This window comes from Misgurnus anguillicaudatus, chromosome 21, assembly GCF_027580225.2.
Source record: "Misgurnus anguillicaudatus chromosome 21, ASM2758022v2, whole genome shotgun sequence".
NCBI classification, from domain to species: domain Eukaryota; kingdom Metazoa; phylum Chordata; class Actinopteri; order Cypriniformes; family Cobitidae; genus Misgurnus; species Misgurnus anguillicaudatus.
In genome coordinates, this window is record NC_073357.2 from 39,561,930 (window position 1) to 39,585,690 (window position 23,761).

The 23,761-nt window shown below is 36.7% G+C and overlaps 1 protein-coding gene across 1 annotated transcript in view; it reads left to right on the plus strand.

Annotated features, from left to right (window-relative positions):
• ptprn2 (protein tyrosine phosphatase receptor type N2) overlaps window positions 1–23,761 on the plus strand; it is a 175,624-nt gene that overhangs the window by 139,762 nt on the left and 12,101 nt on the right. The window contains exons 13-17 of the mRNA XM_055207009.2: window positions 3,197–3,412; window positions 8,029–8,241; window positions 14,134–14,281; window positions 14,578–14,651; window positions 20,559–20,636. Coding sequence (XP_055062984.2) covers window positions 3,197–3,412; window positions 8,029–8,241; window positions 14,134–14,281; window positions 14,578–14,651; window positions 20,559–20,636 — 729 coding nt within the window. The remainder of the gene's footprint in view (window positions 1–3,196; window positions 3,413–8,028; window positions 8,242–14,133; window positions 14,282–14,577; window positions 14,652–20,558; window positions 20,637–23,761) is intronic.

Below are 23,761 nucleotides of genomic sequence, written 5' to 3' on the forward strand. Positions count from 1 at the left end.
TAAACATTTTTATATTTAATATTTACACGCAAGTTAGCTTAAAACAAAACGTCGGATGTAAATAAAGATGTTTTTAAAATCATAAAATGAGTCAAATCATTTACATATATTCCCTTATGTGCAAAATATTTTTTTTATTGTGCCAACAGGAAAAAACAGTACATTCATGGAAATGCAATTTTTAATGTAACTCTATAAGAATATTTACACCTCACTTGCAAGTTAGACTAATACAAATTTTTAACTAATGTCAACACAAAGAAATGCAGGAATAGCAAAATAGAAAGACTACAAGACAGCTTTTTAATTTATTTAATATCACGTGCATGATGTGTTGCCTTTTGGTTTAGTGTATTTGTTAATATCCCCTACATTTTAAAGAGTAGAGAGTATGAAGAAAAATAAATAAAATTATTTTTGTTAAGGTCTAGCAGTTATAAGGAAAAGGATATCTGGGCGGCCCTTGTCTTAACCTTTTACCCGTCCCTGTCTCCTCCACACATCCCTTCCCTCAATATAAAATCAGTTCCCTCCAATTTAAATCAGTCAGGGCACCCAAATCCATCTGCCTTTTGTCCTTCCTCAAATGTCTGTTTTCTTCTGTTAAAGAGAACAAAAAAGAAGTGGAATAAAAACTTTCCAACTTAATACAGACTGATTAAAAAGGAAATTTGCTATCTTTGGTCATACATAGGCCAGTGGCCTTTGTGATTGGTGTTGCTTTGGTTTTCAGTGATTTTATTTGTGGCACATATATACAGACCCATGTTGTTGTTGCCTTAGCACTTAATATTATAAGAAATGTACATGTATAGTTTACAAATTTGTCAGCGTTCAGAGATTCAGTGTTCAGAGATTCATAATCTGAAAACACACCCTTTATTACATATTTTTTCTAGCGACATATTGTTTCCTTTTTGGCTTAGTTTATCCTTGCATTTATATTTTGACTTTTTATTTTTTATTTATTTTTATTGTTCATCTTTCAACAACTTTCTTTTTCTTCTCTCATTATGGGTGTATTAAAACTATATTTACATGACAAATTTCCCTGAAATCTGTTAAAAATGCTTTATTTAAAAATAAATATTTAAATATAGATTTATATTATCATTTGTTTCTATATTTGATGTTTTATATTAGTTATTAGATTCTATATTCTACTATATATATTTCTATATTACCTTTACTTTTTTTAAATGAAAGCTTGATTCAAACCTGTCTGTCTTCCTTCAGTGACTCTTGTGAATCAGAAATTTGCAAGTCCAATTTTATTCCCCACAGAAGAACAAAACCATAAAAGCATAAAGCATTCTGTCTCTGCTTTTTTTTCTTTTACTCAATCTTTTTTCTTTCCCTCTCTGATTTTTACAGGAATTGTATATTTACAGTTTTTTATAAGCCACATCAAAGACCAGATGTGTTTAAGAAAGAGATATTTTAAATATGATTTAAGTTTTATTTGACATATCATATTGATTTATATTGAATTATAATTCAAATCTTGTTTTTTATGACAGTTTAAAATTGTATAATTCCAGATTACCACTATGACAAGAGTTTGCATTTTATTTCAGTTTGCATTTTATATGTTTTGGTTTTCCTCATTGTAACAGCAGGTTTATCATAGGTTGGTGGTTTAAATCATAGCAGAATAAAGTAACACACTTCCTGTAGTTTATCTGTTTACATATTTTAATAATTCCTTATTTACACTGAAGACAGTTTTTTTATGAATCAAACATTTATCATTCACCATTTTATATAAATATATATGATTATAATTTATTTTTGTCAATCTTGCTTTTGAATGAGTGGATTTATTTTTGATTTGTTACATTTTATGAGGGAACAATGCACAAAATTGTTTTATGATTCATTTTCGTTTTCGTTTCATTAATTTCTGTAATCTGCATTCGAAATTGGAATAGGCCGAGTCATATCAGGACAACCCCAACAGTTTTCAATTTTTCTTTTATATCTTCTTTCCCTTTTTGTCCGCTTTCCAGTCCTTTGCTCAAACGCCTAATGCGTGTATTCTATTTAGTTATAATTAATTGCAGACATTATTTAGCCAAGCACAATTTTCTTTTCAGAACCAGCTTTTCATGTTGGCGATCTTTTCATGTAATTCGATTGAGAGCACTAAGCCTATAGTGAGATGGAGGGAAGGAGAGAGAGGGGGGAGATTCTATTCCAGCTGAATGCGCCCTCCTCTCCACACACTCTCCATGTAATGTTTGATGGCTGAAAACCTTTTCTGCAACAAAAACCTCACAATCAGAGTAAAAACTGATCCATGAAAACTACTAAACCTCCTAATAAATCTCACAATTAGGAGCTTATATTTTCAGCAATGTGTAACCTGTGTACAGGGGATTTCTTTATGTAATTAAATAGTCTGGTATATTTAACCTGAGGTAGATTTAGAGGTTTTATGCTTTAGGAATTTACATTTATTTTATGCAAGGTATGGTAGTCATTAATGTTGATACAGTAAATGTAAAGCAGATTATCAGCTTTCAGAAAAATCTAAAGTAGTTTTTTTAAAATACCGATCAGAAAAATTGATCGCAAGTTGGCTTACAATTCTCTGATCGTCTTTTTGGTATGATAGCTCCAAAAACGAATATCAGAACCCCATTCTAAAGGCCTCAGTCTATTCACCCTCACAAGGCATTTGGAAACAATACGCCGCCAATCCCCCAGCAGCTTAGCCCCGGCTGTCAGCCCTCCCCCCCGAGGGGCTAACAAGCCTGACAACCCCCTCTACGCTGGAACGTTAGCGGGCTTGGACCTTTTAGGTGCTCCCCCTCAGCTTAGCCCCTCTCCCATTTTATTAACTTGGAGGTCTGAGCCAATTCCCCCATCCCAACCAAACCCAAGACTTGGAGGCTAATTAGCAACAAGCTGGTACAGTGTGGACCGACCCTAATTGCTCTGTGGTGGCATGTTTTAACCTGCCAAGACAAGAGTAGAGCGGGCCTTCGCTTCCCAAGTGTCAGCCTATGTATATAAAGTAATAGATGTTTAAATACAGTCAGCATATGAAAGATGTATTGTATGATTTCCGCCACCAGCTGGATGTGCCCATGTGGTCGATATGATGATGTCATTGAGCAATATGTTAAGTGTGGAACGTGTGTGTTTAATTCATAATGTTTATCTGTGTTACTCTTATCTCTTCTGATTTCAGAGAGGCAAGCTGAGCCAAATTCCTGTTGTCAAAAACAGTCAAGTGGAGCCAAGCAACTTTTTGATTCTGGTGGTGGTCTCCATGGTTTTTATTGTCATGGTATTGGGGATGTCTGGGGCGCTGTACTGCTTGCGCCATCGCTCCCACCATAAGCTGAAGGAGAAGCTTGCCGGGTTGGGAAGTGACACAGGCCACGATGCCACAACAACCTATCAGGTAAAAGCAGGCAGATTTTTTCAGCCAACGGTACTGCTGTGTTCTCTGACATTTTATGCATATTGAATCAAGGATCTGTGTCTGTGTATTAATAAGGTGTGCTTTAGTACAAGGTGCGCAGAATGTTTTTTCTTTTGATCTTCCTTGATTTAAAGATGCTACTGTATGTGTGTTGAATTTTCTGAAAGACTATTTTCCCACATCCAGCAGAGTAACACTGTCCATAAATATAATCACCAGGTGTAATCTATGTTCATAATTGTTTAAAAATGTTTGTAAGTCATTAACAAAAAGGCAATAGAATTCATTTAAAGCTTCTTTCGTTAATTATGACCCATTGGAGCAGGCGCAGATGTCCTTTCACGGCAGCAGTATTTAATATGAATCCTAATTGAGGCAGAGCCCTCTTTAGCAGGGAAATGAGTTTGTTGTATGACCTTTCTTTCGCGGCTCCTGGAGGGAGGGCTTGCGGTGAAGGCTTATTGATTTTGTGTTGGGCTCAGCTGTACTCAACGAGACTGGATCGCAGGGTGCAAGCGCTTGGCTTCCTCCCCCGCCTTCAATATTTAATAAACCTTTCACACTTTGTCGAGAAGTCTCTTCCATGAACATCGGCCCTATCAGCACAGCAAAATAAGCCATGTTCGTCAATATTATTACGATGCAGTCGCACATTATACCCTGACACTTTTGTTATGTTTTAATTTCGCCTTTTAATTACTTCGCATTGATTTTAATTTAAGTGCCATGTTGCTGTATCGTGGTATATTGTGAGCGCTTTCTAGCCCTCACATCTGCCAGGTTGCTTAGGTTTTTTTTAAAGTGAATAAGATTAAAGGCACAGACAGAGCCTTTACTGTGTCGATGTAAGGGATTTCCCAACTGCTGTAGCTGGAATGAATGCAGTCTTGTGCACTGGGACTCTTACAGTGAAACATGCAATTAGAATCAGTTCTGCCGCAATGATTCTGTAGCAGATCAAAACACACACACACACACACACACACACACAATTATTATTCTATTCTTTGTCCTGCAGAAGACAGAACATTTGATCTCACCATCAACTTACATGAGGAGTCAGAAAAAATGGAGACAGCCTAAATTTATTAAGACCCATGCTTTGCCACTGGCTATCTCAGTCGACTGTCTCTTCACGTATTCCTAGTCTGACTGAGTGATGGTAAAATCAGATATCTGAGTTGGCCTACCATCCATTGCTTGGCTTAATTTTCATAATCATTTCATAAAAATCATTTTAATTAATAACACAAACTCCATTAAAGTCTACCAGTAATGTCCACCAGTAATTTTTAATCTAGAGGAGTTGTTGGAGTGCATCAGTGAATTGTTGCCTATTGTGCAAGTGCATAATGCTAAATGATTATTGTTATTTCATCACTTATAGCATAGTGAGCATCTAGAAGATTTAATATGCTGATTATAAAGGTGCTTGCTTTCAATTAACATTTATACAGTTAAGCTACACTATTGCTTTAAGTGTACTTTAAATGAGGAATGGTTTAACCCTACCCAGTCTCACAACATTATGTACCTATAGTCACGTAATGTTTGATTCTTTTTTGTGATACTCTCACGAATTTCCGTGTTTTTTTGTGATCATATCACGAATTTCTGTTTATGTATCATTGTCACATATTGGTTACTTAACTGCTTTTTCCTATTTTCAAACCATTATCGCTTACGTTTAGGGTTAGATTTGGTGTTTGCGTTAGGATGTTACTTTACGTATTGGTTTATACTATTTTTTCTGATTTATTTTTTTATATTTTCTAAATTTTAAAACATTGTCGTCTGGCGTTAGGGTTAGAGTTGGGTTTGGGTAAGGATGTCATTGTATGTAAATCTAACCCTAAACCGAAGCGACAATGGTAAAAAAATAGGACAAAACAGTTGAGTAACCAATACTTGACAATGACACATAAACAGAAATTTGTGATACGATCACGAAAAAACAGGGAAATTTGTGACAGTATCACAGAATTTTTTTTACGTGACAATAGGTACGTAATTTCGTGTGACTGGGCTGTTTAACAAGCTCTACTGCTGCCTTACCTTGCAAGAGCCACACTTCTACCTTCAAGAAATGTCTACAAATATTTTTCTTTCATTGTTTTTTCATCTCTGTTCTGGCCTGATCTTTTCCCAGCAATTTTGTACTTTAGCACCTTTCATCTTTTTACACTCTAAAAAATGCTGGGTTATTTTCAATCCAGTGTTGGGTCAAAAAGGGATGAACCCAGTCGTTGGATTGTAATTTAGCCTATGCTGGGTTGTTTTCAAATATTCTAACAACTGAGCTTGAACCTTTTTGACCCAATGCTTGGTTGAATATAAGCCAGCATTTTGAGCTTTGTGTCGTAATTTTTAAATGTATGCATGTTTTTATGCTGGATGAAATGAACAGATAGGTTTTTATAAGTGGGTGACAGCATTTGTGTGGGCACATGTTTTTGCACTTTTATTAACTTTAACTCAGACTGACTCATATTTGACATCAGAAGGATGCAGCCTAGCGTCTGTCTATAGCCATGTTTAGGGCACCTTGGCCTCTTTGTCGCCCCCACCACCTACCCTCTTGGTTTCTCTTACTGTGGGATCTCCATTAGTCACACAAACTAAACTTCCATCTCCAACCCTTCACATCCTCTCACTGACCTGCCTGTCAGCATTACTCTGATCGCTCTTTCATCTAGACGTTTCATTAAATGTCAGACACTTGCTCTTAGAAGGGGTCATACTGTTGTGACTATCTGCTGCTTTAAAACGTGTCTGTCTGCTTTATCTTTGAATCAATAAAAGAGAAGAAAAGAAAGGAAAACAATAATTCTCCCTTCCCCAAATGTTCAAACCAAATCTACAATCTTTTTAGATCTATTACCTAATTTAAAGGTGCTTTAAGTGATGTTAGCCGGTCTATAACTTGTGCCAGACATACCCCACCTCCTCTCCTCAAAACTCTGCCGCCAGCCCCAATGTCAGACAACTTAGATGTCACATAAAGAGCGTTTTTATTGGCTAAACAAAGGTGTCAAATATGTTTTTGCTGTGTACAGAGTCTAGGGATATCACAGAAAGAGGTTTATCATAACTCTGATTCTAGCAATATCCGTCAGGTAGTTGTGGGGCATTCGTGGCCTAATGGTTAATCAAAGAATCAGGCTTGTAACCAAAAAGATCCCAGTTTGAATTTAAAGGCTGGCAGATTGTGACCTTGAGCAAGGCATGTTTCCATCAATTGCTCCCCGGGTGTGTGTTCATGACTTGCAGTGCGTTTGTTCACTACTCACACTCATGGGTTAAATGCAGAGGCAGGGCTACCATACAATCATGTCACTTTGACTTGTCACTTTCAGGTAGTAGGGAAAATGTAATAATAAGTATTATTTACAGGACCTTTGATTTTATGGCCTGTTAGCTGACATCTAATGACACCTGTATCGCTGTGAAAGTGTTTTGGACCTTTTTCCTAGCCACAATTAAAGATCATTTTCAGAATCCAACTTCATACCGTCATTTGATTTTTCTCATCGAGCCACTGATCCTTGAAAAGAGGATTTGAAAATCTCTCCCCTTGATGCAACCACCGCTATCAAGGGATATTTCATAGATATAATCATACAGAGGAGTTTCCTCCACTTTTGGTCTCTTTTGCTGCTTTTTTGTTTGATTTGAGTAGAAAGAAGCTTGAAAATTATTATTATTATTTCCAACTGATGCAAGCTTGCAAAGGCAGGATGTCAGTAAAAGAAGCATTACAGGGCAAATTATCCGGATATATTCTGAGAGAGTGAGAAAGAGAGCAATTATTTTCAGCTCAGTTCTATTGCTTTAGCAAATAAATTGCTAACTTGAGAATGTTTATTATCGCATTAAAAACTGCTGCTACAGTGTAGAGTTGGTTTGTCTTTAATTATGACCAAATCATTATTTTGATCCTTTAACAGATTGTAATGAGAATGTTACAGTTATAAAATCTCTTAGATCATAATACATTAACATCATTGATGAATTGTGATGACATCAAAGCATGCAGACAGGAAATCATTGTTTGATCTTTTTTTATTTAATGCCTTTTTGTGAATATTATGCTTGATTTGTTTCATCATGATTTAGGAATGAAACATTGTGTTTAAGTCTGTGTTAAATATCACTGCATAGTTGGGTGATGATGCACGTGATGTATTTCAGCTATTTTATTGTTTTTTTCATACTAATCATTCTTAATCTTCCCCTCGTCTGCCAATCTTCTTGAGTAGACAGTGATGTAATGTGTAGCTGGTTGTATCTTCTGAGATGAAGAAGTAGGGAGTTATCTCACAGACATCAAAGTGTAGACGAATGAAATCCCACAGCCGATCCTACATCTAGAGTTTATTTGATCAAAAACCCTGATGTAACAACCGTTTTTTTTTTGTAGTAAAGGATGTTTTTTGAAATAAAAGCCTGTTATAGCATAATCAGCAATGCTCTGTCGCTCTTTTGTGTCCATGGGTTTGTGTGTTTGGTCATATGATAGATTGTGTTTAAAATGACTTCATGAGTTGCTGGAGATAATGTCTTCACTGACTAATGTTTGTCCGCTTCCTCAATAGGATCTCTGTCGTCAGCGCATGGCAATGCAGACATCAGAGCGGGGAGAGCGTTCAGAGGTCTTCCACCCATCGCACACGTCACGCATTAACAGTGTGTCTTCACAGTTTAGTGATGGACCAATGCAGAGTCCATCTGCCCGCAGCAGTACATCTTCCTGGAGTGAGGAGCCCTCACAAACCAACATGGACATCTCCACTGGACACATGATACTGGTATGCAAAACCACATATTTATCACACACACAACAAATATATGTTGGTCACATAAGCAAGAGCCTATAAAAATGTGTTATATATCCTTCATACTGTCAGTACAGAGCCAAATCCTGTACTCCATGAACCTCAAAACACACTTGCTTTTTACTCTCCCTCGCTCTATTTTCCTTTCCCTCTTTATCACATCAGTCACTTATTTCAGACTTTTGTGTTTGTTTTTGTTCTGAAAGGGCCTGGAAGGCCCCATGGGCTCTGCCGTTTCTGACACAATGGATCGTTTTAATTTCGTCCCAACTTTTGTTTTATTCATCTCAGCACCGCTTCGACAGAAAAGACTGATAGGTGCCTGGTAGCGCTGTGTTCATTACCGAGCAGGGAATCTATCATACATCCAACAGTGGAGCCAAAGACAGCCACTGAGTTGATTCATTTAGCGGATTGTGTTTTCTTGTAATGGATGGCTCTTATTGAGATTGTTGAAGTTTTGTAGCAGCTAATAAAACCATGTGCGTTTTTAGGCAGAGATGCATGTGCTGAAGTTGCACAATTACAACGTCACTAATCAAACATTTGAAAGTGTTGATGGCCTAGTAGATTGCCTGTTTTGAAAGAGCATCATGGAACTTGTCATCTTCATAGATACACAGTAAGTATGGCAGTTCCCTCTTATAGGCTGCATTAGAAATGATTACATTTTTCACCAGTGTTAAACCAATGGTTCAGTTTGTGTTATTTAATGCACTCTGAAAATATCCTTGGGATCTTTTAAAATGCACTCTTATGGTTTTGTAATGTTCAGGTTTGTGTAATGCTTTGTGCTACCAAAAAACCCTCAAAATTACATTCAGCCTTGATCTTCACTCAGTAACTGTGCTACGAGCTTGTGCAATACACTGTCAGAGGTTATTGCATGTACACTTATCCATCTCTCAATGGGTGCAATCAAAGGCGGGTTATGAAATAATAACTAGTCTGATAGCGTAATCTCTCTGTATGTTAGGTTGCTAAAAGATTTTTTTCATTCTTTCTCAGAGATAAGAGCAAAGCAAGGGAATGCATTCTTCAGAGTCCATTCTCATCTCTAGTGAAGCTGCCCAGCATTTTAATGGCTCTCTGTTTTTCTATCTTATTTTGATTGACAGCTAGACTATTTTTCTTGTTTGAATAATATATACAGTGTATTTGATTTCCATCCACAAGCACGCTGTATGATAAGGTCTGTTCAATCCTCAAAACAGATACTTTTCTTTCACATGTTGTATGTTTCATACAGCCTGTCAACATTGTATGTTTCATGACAATATGGCTTACATGTAATGTATGTTCATCTATAATTTTTTGCAGATTATGTTAGATTATCTAATATACAGAAGTATTTGACATATGTTGTGTCCTTAAACACCTTAATATAAGAATTTGAGATTTAGACCAGACATCTGACCCCTTCATAACACTTCATTGGTTGATTGCATAAAGTCTTTTTTTATTCAAAACTGATCATAATTGTTGTATTTTCTACCCAATCTCACAAGGTTTCGTCATATAGTCACGTAATTTTTTTATTCTCTTTTCGTGATATTATCACAAATTTTCGGGGTTTTTCGTGATCGTACAACGAATTCCTGTTTTCGTGTGATTATCACGTATTGGTTACTCAACTGCTTTTTCCTTTTTTCAAACCATTGTCGCTTCGGTTTAGGGTTAGATTTGGTGCTTGCATTAGAATGTCACTTTATGTATTGGTTTATACTATTTTTTCTGATTTACTGATTTACTTTTTTATATGTCGCCTGGCGTTAGGGTTAGAGTTGGGTTTGGGTAAGGATGTCATTTTATGTAAATCTAACCCTAAACCCAAGCAACAATGGTAAGAAAATAGGACAAAACAGTTGAGTAACCAATACGTGATAATCACACGAAAACAGGAATTCATTATACAAACACGAAAAAACGTGAAAATACGTGATAATATCACGAAAAAAGAATCAAAAAATTACATGACTATATAACAAAATTTCGTGAGATTGGGCTGTGTATGTTACATAAAAAGATAGATTGGTCTAATTTAAATTCAAATAGTACAACTGATTAGCCCTAACTAATTGTTAGTTGGTCAAACTTGTTCTTAAGACACAGTCTTAACTTAGCAGCTATGTTTATGCAACCTGACAAAGGACTGTGCTTAACTGATTCAGAACCTTGGACAGCTCCACCAATGACCTCTGTTGCTGCACTATACTGTGTTTATTGTACAGATCTGTAACATAGACTGTGTGAAAGATTAAAACAAAGACAGATAAAGGTTTTATCTCTGCCTTTTTTGTAGTCTGGGCAAAGCAACAAATCTTTGATATCTGCAGTAAGTGCATGTGTGTGCATTTGAAAACCAGTAACAACCTGCTTTATTAAGTACTTATTTTAAATGGCTGTACTTGCTTATAGAAGAGATGGAGTGGTTTTTCAATATAAAATGATAGAAAAGAGGCCGTTGTCAGAAAGAGAAGTACCTTGGTGATTAAATGGTTGGCTGGTTGCCAAATCCCTCCGTCTCTGATTAAATCACGCATCATCTTGCTAATAGAGGTGGTATTAGAGAAGGCAAATAGAGGGAGTTACAGTTACACATTGGTTTAGGAAAACACGCTCACTAGACAGATGCTCCTTTCTCATTGCATTAGGTGTTCTAGAAGAAAAAATGACGTCCAGCAAGCAGAAGGTCAGATATGATTGCTCTCATGACAGCCATATATGGCCACTTACTTTTGGCATTTGGCCGCTCACAGCCCTTAGAAAGAACCAGAGAGTTAAACTCATTGGGGGGTAATTTATTCCTCTTGTGATATATTGATGAGAACATTTTGAGTGCAGCTGTCTCTCATGATTTATGCTGGGAAAAATAGCAGTGGTTTTGTGGTAAGGTGCCTTGATTGTTATTATTCAAGTGTTCAACTTCAGCTAAGGTCATAATTTAGGATATTGACATTTAGTTTCAGATCCAGGCGTGTAGGTGTTTCGGAAAACTTGTGTACGTTTCTGAAAAGGCCGCTGGGGTTTATGTGTAAATACTGGACATTCTTGACCACTGGCCATATTGTTCTTCTTTGTGAAGTAATCACACTGCCATTTAATCAAAGTTTTTTTTCTCTAAATAATGAATTCTATATAAACCATAATGTCTTCTATTAAGTGACCTGTTACACAGTTTACTGTATCATTACTACAGACAAGGTCTTTCTGTGTAAACCAGAACCCAGTGTCTAGAGCAAAAAAGATTTTTTTTAAGAAAACATTAGAACAAAAATTTTAAGTTAAACACAAAATATTTTGTTGAATCTTGTATACCTTTTGAAAACGTTTGAATTGCCTAAAATATTTAAAAGTTAAGAAATGTAAAAAGCATATATTCCCTTGACCCTGGACCACAAAACCAGTCATAAGGAAAAAAATTGATAGTGAGATTTATACATCATCTAGCTTATAACATCAAGCTGAAGAAGTTAGCTTTCTATTTATGTATGGTTTGTTAAGATATGACAATATATGGTTGAGTGCTAAAAAAAAGTAGGTTGGCCAAATGAAGTCCTTGGGCAACACGTATTACTATTGATTAATACATTTGTGATATATTTACAGTATAAAATATACAAAATATCTACATTGAACATGATCTTTACTTAATATCCTAATAACTTTTATATTTCATCCATACAATGCATTGTTGGCTATTGCTACAAATATATCCATGCTACTTAAGTTTTGTAGTCCATAGTCATGATGATTTAGATATTAACTCTTTCCCCGCCAGCGTTTTTAAAAAAAGTGGCCAGCCAGCGGCAGCATTTTTCATGATTTTCACAAAAGTTTAATGCCTTTCAGAAAATGTTCTTCTTTAAATATAAAAAAAACAATATATCAAATGAAAGATCAAACCCTCTGCTTTCAAACAAAAAAGTTTCATCCTACCTTCATTAGTTATCTTTTTATCACCTCTCAAATATGGGTAGGTTTCTTCAAAACAACAAGATCTCACAAAGTTCCGTGGGATAGTCACGGAATTTTTTGCTAATTTTTCCGTGGCATTCTCACGGATCTCCGCATTTTTCCGTGGCCCTGCTACGGACTGTCTTTTTCTGTGGCATTCTCACGGATTGGTTACTCAACTGCTTTTTTCTATTGTCAAACCGTTTTCGCTTCGGTTTAGGGTTAGATTTGGTGTTTGCGTTAGTATGTCATTTTAAGTATTGGTTTATACTATTTTTTTCTAATTTATTCTTTTATATTCTCTAAACTTTAAACAATTGTCGCATGGCGTTGGGGTTAGAGTTGGGTTTGGGTAGGGATGTCATTTCATGTAAATCTAACCCTAAACCAAAGCGAAAATTGTAAGAAAATAGGACAAAACAGTTGAGTAACCAATACGTGAGAATGCCACGGAAAAAAGAACAAAAAATTCCGTGACTATGCCACAGAAATTCGTGAGATCAGGTTGCTTCAAAAACACCCAATTTTAAGCAAAAAGCTGAGATAAATCCATTATTGTGAAGGACTTTTGATAGAGATCAGATGAGGCGCTACTTCGGGGTTGTAGCTATAAGTTGCGGAAGTGCGCCACCTGGTATTGCGGAAAGCCGGAAATTCTCGTCATTGGCAGGGAAGCGTTTTCTCTTAATTGATGAGTTATCTTGTCAATGGCGGCGAAAGAGTTATACAGGTTTATATGTTTGTTGTTTGACATATTTCTATAAGTAATTTGTTAGTTAATCATTTAAAGATCGTTTTTCAAAAGAAAACTCTGGCAGCCAGTGATGTTTCAAAGTTTGTCAAGGTCCTGTGAGATGATGAAGATAGCTTTCTCTGTAATGGGCCAAGAGCATTCTTGACATTAGGTTATGAGTGTGTCATTTGTTTTCACACAATAACGCCACAAACACACAAACACATGGCTACAAACAGAAGGTAAACCCCCCTCTTATATGTTAACAATGGATGGCCAAAAAACAAGCAGCCAGAAAACAAGACACCCACAGCCAACCAGCACTTAAACTCTCAGACTCTGGCCAGTTACACAGTCCTGTGAGCTCTCTCTCTCTCTCTCTCTCTCTCTTTCTCTCTCTCTCTCTCTCTCTCTCTCTCTCTCTCTCTCTCTCTCTCTCTCTCTCTCTCTCTCTCTCTCTCTCTCTCTCTCTCTCTCCTTTCCCCTTTGTCTCAGTTGAATTCAATTTGGGCTTCTTGGGAAGGCGGCTTAAGCGCAGACAATCTTATCAGCATTTGTGCAAGCAGTGAAAGAGAGTGATTGAAGCAGTCTGAAGAGGCACTGGCGTGCCCAGCCCTTTCAGGAGTCTTAATTGCATGTGTGATTGTCAGGACAAGCCCCCTCCCTCCAAACCCTCTCTCTCTCTTTCTCTCTCTTTCTCTCTCTCTCTCTCTCCTCTTTTGTGGTGCATGTTTAGGATTACTGTCTACGATTCCCGTGCTGAGCGGGTTTGAGGTCTGTCTAAAGGTGGATAGGTGAGTGATTGCATTGTTGCGAAGAAAGAAAGCACAGAAAGTGATAGGCTGGCCTTGGAGGAAAAGCTGGATTATAGCAGACGAATAGAAACTTGCTACGGAGCTTTTTTACCCCCCGGATTTGAGGAGACTTAATACAAAAACGTTTACATGAGAAAGCAAATAGCTGATGAAACACATAAGCATGTAAACATGGTACATGTGCTTATTTCGTTGTATAAACAGAGCAAGTATAACTCAATGTAAATGGTTGACATGTCCTTTTTTATTGTTGCGTTGTGCATAATAATATGATTGTTTTATTCATGATAGCATCTTTTAGGAGCCAGCAAGCAAATTTCAAAGTACTCTCTATCTTTTTCTCCCATGTGTCTCATGCAGTCGTACATGGAGGATCACCTGCAGAATAAAGATCGTCTGGATAAGGAGTGGGAGGCTCTCTGTAGTTACCAGGCTGAGCCAGCAGCATGTGTAGTGGGTCAGCAGGAACACAACGTCCAGCGCAATCGCCCACACGGCGTCCTTGTTTATGAGTGTTTCACAAAATCTATCAGCCTCAAGTGAATTTAGATGTGTGTTCATGTGCAGCTGTGTTGCAGGTGTTGTGTAAAGCCCACAGCACAGCCTGTCACAGGCTAATGCATTCTGTTTTGATCAATTAAGAAACAATTGGCATTAATGTAAAGTAAACTATGTTTTCCTATCATCACTCACTGATTAAAAACCTGTGTGTAGGTTTGAATTTTTATGTAACTGTATACTGAAACGATAATAAAATGTTGAAGAGGTTGTGTAGTAAGAAGGGTTTGTTTTTGAATACTGTAGATGATCACTCCAGAGTCATCCTGAAGCAAGAGAATAACCAATCCAGATCTGATTACATCAACGCCAGCCCCATTGTAAGTAGCCAAAGAACACCACCAGTAGTGACACCATAAGACTTAAAAACTAGTTTAAACTAGAGATGCATCAATATATCACTCAATAAAAGCTCATTTTCACACCATCACCTATTGGCCCTTAGTTTAAAAACAGCTGATAGTCATGGCCGATATATCCTGTCAATCAAAAGAGAACAAGAAAATATAATGATTTTGAGCTTTGTGTATAGAAAATGTAAAGAAACGTCACTATTTTAATTTTCAATATTAATGATCATTATATGAATGAATAACATTCAGAAAGTTTAATCTTCAGAATTCAGTTAAAGCAAGGTAATATAATAACTAAACTATTGGTATCGTCAGATATCAGTAAGAATGATCAGCTATCAGTATCTGTGGGAAAATGTAATATCAGTGCATCTCTCCTTAAACAATGCATGTGACTGAAACATGGGCTCTTTCTGCATACAGTATTTATGTCTGATGGTGCCAGGTGCCAAAAGCAGTTCAATATTTTACCTCTCCCTTAGTCTGTTGCTTTTATATTTTATTAATTTACTTGTAGATTTATTTCCCTTTCTTCTTCTTGCCTCTCTCTGTGGATTAACAGTGATGTTAGACTGTTCCCAGACTGTTAAATATGCTCTTTCATGTATATGTATATGTATATGTATATGTATATGTAAAAGCAGAGACACTGAGCAAAATAATGGCACATAACAACTACAAACAGTCAATCATTGTTTGGTTCTAAAACGCAATTAATCCATTTTGACTAATTTTGGTAAAAAATTGTTTTCTATACCAAGAAAGTATCAAGGTGAAAACCACTATTTTCTGTTACAAACTTTCACATAGCATCTTTAGGTTATAAAAACATAAAACATTCAAATCCATAATTTGATTTTCAAAGATTTATTATAAAAACTGATTATTTTTCCGCAGAATGCAATAAATCCATGACAAGTTTTTTTTTTCAAAATGCTATAAATCTATTCAATCAATATATAAATGTGCATTCATCTTTGCCATGTTATATTCATTTAGTTGACTAGTGCTATACACGGATTAAAAAAAGCATTAATGCCATTAATCAAATCACTTACTTTGTCATATTAATAACACGGTCATTGCTGGTGTCATCCTTGTGACGTCGTCACTGAACTTTTTAGACAGCGATCAGGTATAAAATGTTTTGGTCCTGCTCAATTTTCGTTGAGTAAAATAATAGAAAGTCATAAGATCCCCTGGGGTCAATGTGTTAGCATGACAGAAGCTTGATGCTGCCGTGTGAGAACAAGCAACAGCCGGCATTTTTCCTCTCATGTAAATTATTAGATTTTGATGGTTTACGTTTCGTTCACGAAGTACAAATAAAATGAGGAAAACTAGGATTCTGTGTGTATTCAGCGCGCCGCCATTGTTGTTTACAATACGTGGAATGGTGCGCTGTGATTTGTTGAGCGGATTTATTACATTCTGCAGAAAAGGACGAGTGGCGTTTATTGCGTTTTGGGAAAAAGGAAGAAAAGATGACAGAATAACACAGCGGAAATCAGATTTTGCGTTAAATTAAGAATTACATTTTTAATACTAACTAGATACAATACTGATTTTGGTAATAACTCTTTTTTTAAATGCCGTTTATCGAGTTTTTGAGCCAACTCTTAATTTTCTTGCACCAAAAGAAAACAACCCTTTATCAATCACGAACATATTGTGTCATAGAAAGTATCCACGCCGTAGACACGATTGTATTCACAAATGATCCAGGCAACACGAACACAAGGGCATTCTTGTAAAACACTGAGACAGCGGTGTAGTGCCATCGCCATGACAAACACAGTACAAGCCCTGTAATTTTTGTTTTTGCCTTTTAATCAGTACGTACACATAATGTTAATCAATATGATACCTGTGTAGCAACATCACACTGAGAAAGTCAAACTGAGTCACTTTTACATGCTGTTATTTTTGGACTCCAACTCATCAAAAGGAGAAACAAAAGGCACAAGCGTGCACCCCCCTCCTCCCCTCCCCGAGGGCTTGGCGCTGCAGTCCGGGTTGGGTGCACTGATCCGCTGGTGCGGAGACAAATGCATGGAGGCGCGGTAATTAAAGCGCAGCGGGGATTTGGCAATGTGCGTTTCAAAAACTGTGATAATTATGTCTGTCAATGTTTGCAGCTTCTTTCTCATTAGCTGCAAGAAAGCAAAATGGCCTCAAAGTAAATCATTTGTGATATTTTTTCTTAACCTCCTCACACCAGCACCCAGTATTTGTGACTGTTTGAGGTTCAGTTATGTTCTCTATTACCATATTTCTCTCTTTCACACACACACTAAATAAAGGCACGAGTTAGTGCAAAGCCCTTCAGATAATGTTGTTCAGAAAATTGACCAGCGTTAGCTTTCACATGGATTAGCAAACATTAAACCACATTAAAGTTTCTTCACAGTGATGCCATAGAAGAACAATTTTTGGTTCCTAAAAGAAACATTCTTATAATCTAAACAACCTTTCTTTACTACAAAGAATCTTTTTTGATACAGAAAATTGTTTGCATGTTAAAGGCTCTTTATGGGACCATGCAGTCAGACAAAAGGTTTTTCTGTGGCACCATGATGCACCTTTTTTGTTATTATGCATTTAGCAGCTTTTAGCAGGTTTTGAAATCCATTGATTTTACAATTTTGTTTTGTCTTTTCGATGTTTCAAGAAGTTTATATTAAAATCTTTTGCAAGCAATCATCCTGTGTCTTAATCTGCTGTCATATCTGATCTTGTTCCCTTTTCGATGCATGTTTTTTTTTAAGGTGCTGAGTTTGCTGATAAAAAAATCTTGTCGTTTTGGTAATTAGATTTTAAGAGCATAAAATGACAGTTCGACTATATAATAACTGCCTTTATAGAGAGCGGGTAGTCAAAAAGCAGTTTCATATAGACTGCCGGCATTAGCTGTCTTGTGTATATATAATTGTTCTACCTCTAAATCGCTCTTGCCAACAATTAAGGTTGTGCAAAGCAATTATATCCATTTTCTGCCATGCTAATGGGTGTGCGTGTCATTCACTGTAACCATGGGGTTTGTATCTGTCTTTCTTATGAAGTGGTGTTTGATCTTTTTGTGAAGCTATAGAGAAATTAGCACAGAAGTACTGAACCATGCAATTAGTTTTAAAAGTTTTGAAAGGCTTTGTGATTAGCTTTTGTGCTTTAAAGACATACATACTCTCGAACACGCTCCCAAAGAAAGACGTACATGCTACCGAACACACACACTTATACAGACAGCTGTAGCATCTGATCAGCATTAACAAAGCTTGACAAGCATTCATCAAAATTAGAGCATTTTTGGACTAATTCTGTATATGATCTTTGCTTGAAGCTTCAAGGACCCACAAGCACACATACACGTGAAAGAACAGGCGAAATGTTTGAAGTGTTATACTGTAGTCTCATCCCCTCTCTAACCTTTCCTTCGTATTATAAGCTCCATGGTCCGACACCCTAACAAGACTGCATACCTCACGTCCTTACAGCAAACAAGCTTTTGTTGTACCTCAAAATGACCACATTCCAATCCGATGACGAGTTTCCATCTTCATTATAACAAGACATTTCGGGTCGTAAGGGTGCTCTACTGTAATGCACCCAGACAACAATTTCTTTCCTCTAACGTTAGCATGGGCATGTTGTGTTGGAGTCAGTGAAAAGATTTGGTATTTGCTTGGGAGTTTTGTAGACTTGATGAATAGATGTTGGTGTTGATGGTTTTTTTGATGGACAGATAGAGAGTGGGCTGTTGGTTGCTGTGTGCTGGACTAATGGTCAGAGTGAAAGACCAGAAGCTATACAGTACATCATACACAGAAATAGCAGTACTAGTCATAGCTTTTGTACACTTATAGCTTGGTGCTTTGAAGGGTTCTTTGTAGCAATGTCATAGAAATGCCATGTATGGCTCCCCAAAGAACCTTTTCGTCAAAGATCGATTTTATTTATTTATTTTTTTAGTAAAGAAACTTTTTCCATTGCAAAATAACCTTTTGTGCAATAGAAAGGTTCTGTGGATTTTTAAAGTACGCCTGACTTCCAAGATTTTTTGTACTTAAAGGATTAGTCCATTTTCTTTAATAAAATCCAGATAATTTACTCACCACAATGTCATCCAAAATTTTGATGTCTTTCTTTGTTCAGTCAAGAAGAAATTATGTTTTTTGAGGAAAACATTCCAGGAATTTTCTCACTTTAATGGACTTTAATGGACCCCAATACTTAACCGTTTTAATGCAGTTTAAAATTGCAGTTTCAAAGGACTCTAAACGATTTCAAACGAGGCATGAGGGTCTTATCTAGCGAAACGATTGTCATTTTTGGCAAGAAAATTTTTTTTTTTTTATTTCTCCGGCTGTGAGATGCGCCAGCACAACCTCATGTAATACGTTATCACGTCAAGAGGTGACGGATGACGTATCGAAACTACGCCTCAGTGTTTACAAGTGTGGAGAAAGAGGACCGTTCCGACGTTGTTGTATGTCGAATGATACTAATTAATGTCTTTGTGTCAGTTTATTGTTTAAAATCGTCCGCAAATGTGCGTTTCAGTAACACATGAACTTTCGACGTCATTACGCAATTACGTGAGGTCGCGCTGGCGCGTCACAAGACCGGAGATAGACAAGAAGTTGTGGTTTAAAAGTGCATTTTTTTTTTCCAAAAATGACAATTGTTTCGCTACCTGTAGATAAGACCCTTATGCCTCGTTTGAGATCGTTTAGAGTCCTTTGAAACTGCAATTTTAAACTGCATTAATACTGTTATGTGTTGGGGTCCATTAAAGTCCATTAAAAAAAGTAAAACCTGGAATGTTTTCCTCAAAAAACAATTTCTCTTGACTGAACAAAGAAAGACATTAACATTTTGGATGACATGGTGGTGAGTAAATTATCTGGATTTTTTTAAGAAAATGGACTAACCCTTTAAGGATATGAATAATCCATGTATGATCTTAAAAATAATATGGTGGATCAGCCATTGTGCTATTGAGTTCTGACCATCCGCCGTTTGCAAAGATATTCAATTAAAGACATTAAAGAGACATTGTCCAGTGGTTTGAAATCTATTTTCGCTTGTGGTTTTTCTGCTGATTCACTGAGGTGTTGGTGATCATCTTGCCTGTCATTATTTACTGTATTTGTGGTTGGATGTCATATCTATATCAAGTGTTTTTTCTCAGTCATTAGCTTTTTCAAGCTTTCACACAGACACACAGACAATTACATAGACACCCTCCTCCAGCCACTGAGCTGCTCATCAATAAATGTGTTTGATTAGAGAGATGCCTTTCTTTACTCTCCGAGCCAGCTTTAATCAGAGGTATTAAAGAATGCACATGCTCGGAAAGAGAGAGAGAGAGTTGATGGAATGATATAGAAATGAAACAGAGAGAGGATATGGGGTAGATAAAAATGAGAAGGAGAAAGACAGGCGGAGAGGGGAGGTGATCGTGAGAGAGTAGACTCTGCTCTCATTAGTGACATGCCTCTGTGCCTTCTCTTTATTTGATTTGCTTTTCCTTTCGCTTTTTTCTCTCAGGCTTTTAACTGCAAACATGTCCAGAATGTCGTGGACATTCTGTTTCTCTTGGCAGCGTGTTTGTTTACCCTTTCCCCAAAGATTGGAGGGACGTTCGGAAAGCAAATAAATAACAAACCGAATCTGTGCGGCTAGAGGTTTCGTCTCAGAAGAGAGCACCAGAGTAACTTTACAAGTACAATATTACGTTTTTTGCCATGGGTCTAGACACTTTAGGTACACGTTTGCAAATTGATCGAACCTCCACTATCACCATTTAAATGTCTTTTCTCCGTGGTGTTTAGTTATTATATATAAATGTTTATGTATCTTTTCACTTTCTAGATGGACCATGACCCCCGAAACCCAGCCTATATCTGCGCTCAAGGTCCTCTTGCCCCCACTGTGGCAGACTTCTGGCAGGTATGAACTTAATGTTAACTCTCCACATCTAGAGAAAACACAAGTACTGAATGAATGAATAACCTGAAGAAAATATTGGTCTATTTGATTCCATTTATGATTAATGTTCAAAGCTATTTTGTTTGCATTTTAGAAAAATAGTAATTAATTGAAGTGGGCACAGGTTCTTTTAATCACTTAGATGAAAATTACCACTGTGTTATGTGGATATACACTAATAATTAGAATGCAGTAAAAGTTACTTTTAATATCCACAAGTCAAAATAAATCAAATTTTAAGTATATTATAAATGCATTCACTGTCGACAGTATGAAATCTCAAGGCAAAACTAGGATTTATTCATGAATTGAAAGGGCTTTCTACCAACAAAAGCTGTTTTTTAAATACTGACTATACTACAACTCTGCGTATCACTTATCACTGAATTTAATCTGATGCTTTCTCATACACAGATGTTTAAACACAATAATAAAAACACTAAGACGTAGAAGCGTCCTTCACTTTAACAACCTTAAATGACTACAAAGCATGAGAAAGACTCCCTGATGTTGTATTATTTTCCCCCAAGCATTTCGTCATTTAATACCTTTAATACAACCTTTTCTCTGAGATTTGATTAAAACAAATGGATTTTGGTGAAACTTGTTTGGTTGCTTTATTTTAAAGTTAGCGTTAATGGCTCTAATACTTTTAGGAAACGCCTGTTTTGGGAGGGGGTAGATGTTTTAGTCAATTACATTTTTCGTCCAGAGTCCAACAGATAACAGCAAATGGGAAAATTTGAGCCTGTTTTTTCTATTGGTTTTATTGAAGATTAGATAAGTAAATGTTGTTAAAAGGAAAGCTCAGATTGAATCTGCATTTTAATAAATTCACTGTGGTAATGCGTTGCTGTCATCTGACCCTCTATAATCACAAAGCTGTGTTTGGTAACAGATGTGGGTGTGCACTAATTGATGTTATTTGTTGTTTGTATTTGTCATTTTGTCAATTACCGGCAGAAAAATTAATAGTCTAAAGTAAGTTAATTTCATACAGATGAATTAAAGACAGTCAACCAAGTGCTGAATCCAAAAAGCCCAATTAAAAGTTCCATTTAAATGAAACCGAGGGCATTAATCCCTGTCAATTAACATGTCGTTGTCTCAGTGTTCATTTTATTAAGGACAAAATTGATTTATATAAAAAGCTGCGCTTTTAACTGTTATCATTCTTTCTGAAGCAAACAAGAATCTCTACCTCTGTTTTAGCCACAGACTATAAAAAATATGGACGTAATGTCCTTGACATCACCCATAGGTTTCTGAAGAGCATTTTTAAAGTAGGCGGAGCCTGTCATCGCAATATTGGCAGCGTGTCACTCCTGGATAATAGAAAATCGGCAAAGAGGCTGGACGTGGGTGGAGCTAAGGTGACTGGATGCTGAAACCACGCCTACCTACCTTGACGGGAGTGACAGCACCTGTTACTCAAGTGGCCACGCCCTTAATAGGCTTTATGCCCAGCTGGACTGCTTCCTGGGCTTCGGCCGGCTCCTTGTTTCCTGTCTGCCATTGTTGGACGGGCTGATTGGTCCGGGTGTGCCTGGCCTCGGTGGTAGCAAGCAAACTGAGTAATCCAGTTGTGTCTGATTATTGTTGTTGTGACTACTGAGGTCAGGCACACCTGGATTAATCAGTTTGTCAAATAATGGCAGACAGGAAACAAGGAGCTGGCTGAAGTTCAGGAAGTAGTGCAGCTGGGTATAAAGCCTATTATGCAGAACTTTAAGGCTTAGTATAATTTAAATGGATGAGTTACAAAAATATCACCCTCCTCATAGTTGTCATGAAGGGAAAATTAGCTATATAGACCAAAAAACACTTTTTGTAACAGGCTCTAAACATATTTATTTCTGCTGTAAATTTGGGCATTTTAACATGGGGGTCTATGGGAATTGACTTCCTTTTGGAGCCAGTCTCTAGCGGCTAGTCAATGAATTGCAGTTTGCCGTGTTGAACTCACGACAGAGAGCGGATGGCTTCGCCTTAGTTTTATCATGTCTTTCAAAGACTGTTAATATTTTAAAACTGTAACACAAACAGTTGAGCAAGAAGAATTTACATTGTAATAGCTCTAAAATCATTCATTTAAAGTCCTTAACTTTTTACTGATTCAAAACTGACCAAAGACAGAATTAAAGGTTGTGCTCATTTATCTTTTTGACTCCTAATTTACTAAAGATGCTTTTCAGACAACTTTTAGCTTCACATTAACATTATTTAAAAAACGGTTGATATATATAATATTGATGTTTTAAATTCTAAGCACAGAGCAACCAATCTCAGTGCAGTTCACTGTAGATGAGGCTGTTTGGTTTGTTTCAGAGACATGTTTGTTTGTTGGTTTTGTTTGACCTTTTCTGCATATTGCACTGCAAAGCTTAAACACAATATTTGATCACCTGGTCTGGAACATTAGTGTGAGCTCCTTCACTGACCTTCAATTCCCAGACTCTTCTCCTGTATTGAAGAATGCAGCCTTGTGATCTTAGTATTCAAGCTCATAAATCATACAAATGAAATCATTTTTCTAATGCTGAAAACATATTGACCGTTCATGTGAGAATATAAACACATTTCTTTCTTTATGCTTGAATGAGTGCCACAAATTCTGTTATTCTGTGAAACACTTAACCCAAAATTATTACTTTTAAACCTAAATTGAATCGAGGCTTTTTTCTTATTATAATCATTCTCACATCATGAGATCATGCGTTGGACATGGTATTTTTTAATCAATTGCATCTCCAGTGTTTTGTAAGATTAAAATGATAACTTTATATTACGTTTTGAACCAGTTTACCACAATATAATGTCTCTACATTTCTCACTTAATGACTCCGTGGGGACGTGTGGCACACGAGTTTGATTATTTTATGAGCAGGACCATTGTATTTTATTGCTCCCATAAAAGTCAGTGTTTTCCCTCATTTTCCTAATGGCCACAGTGGGCCTTTCCTTGATTGAAGGACACGGTAAAAGTGTGATTAGAGGAAATGGAGCAAGACTGAGGAAGTTCAGTATGTAAGGGGAAGGAGAGATGGAGAGATAAAGGACGAGAGAGGTGGAGTGGGAAGACTGAA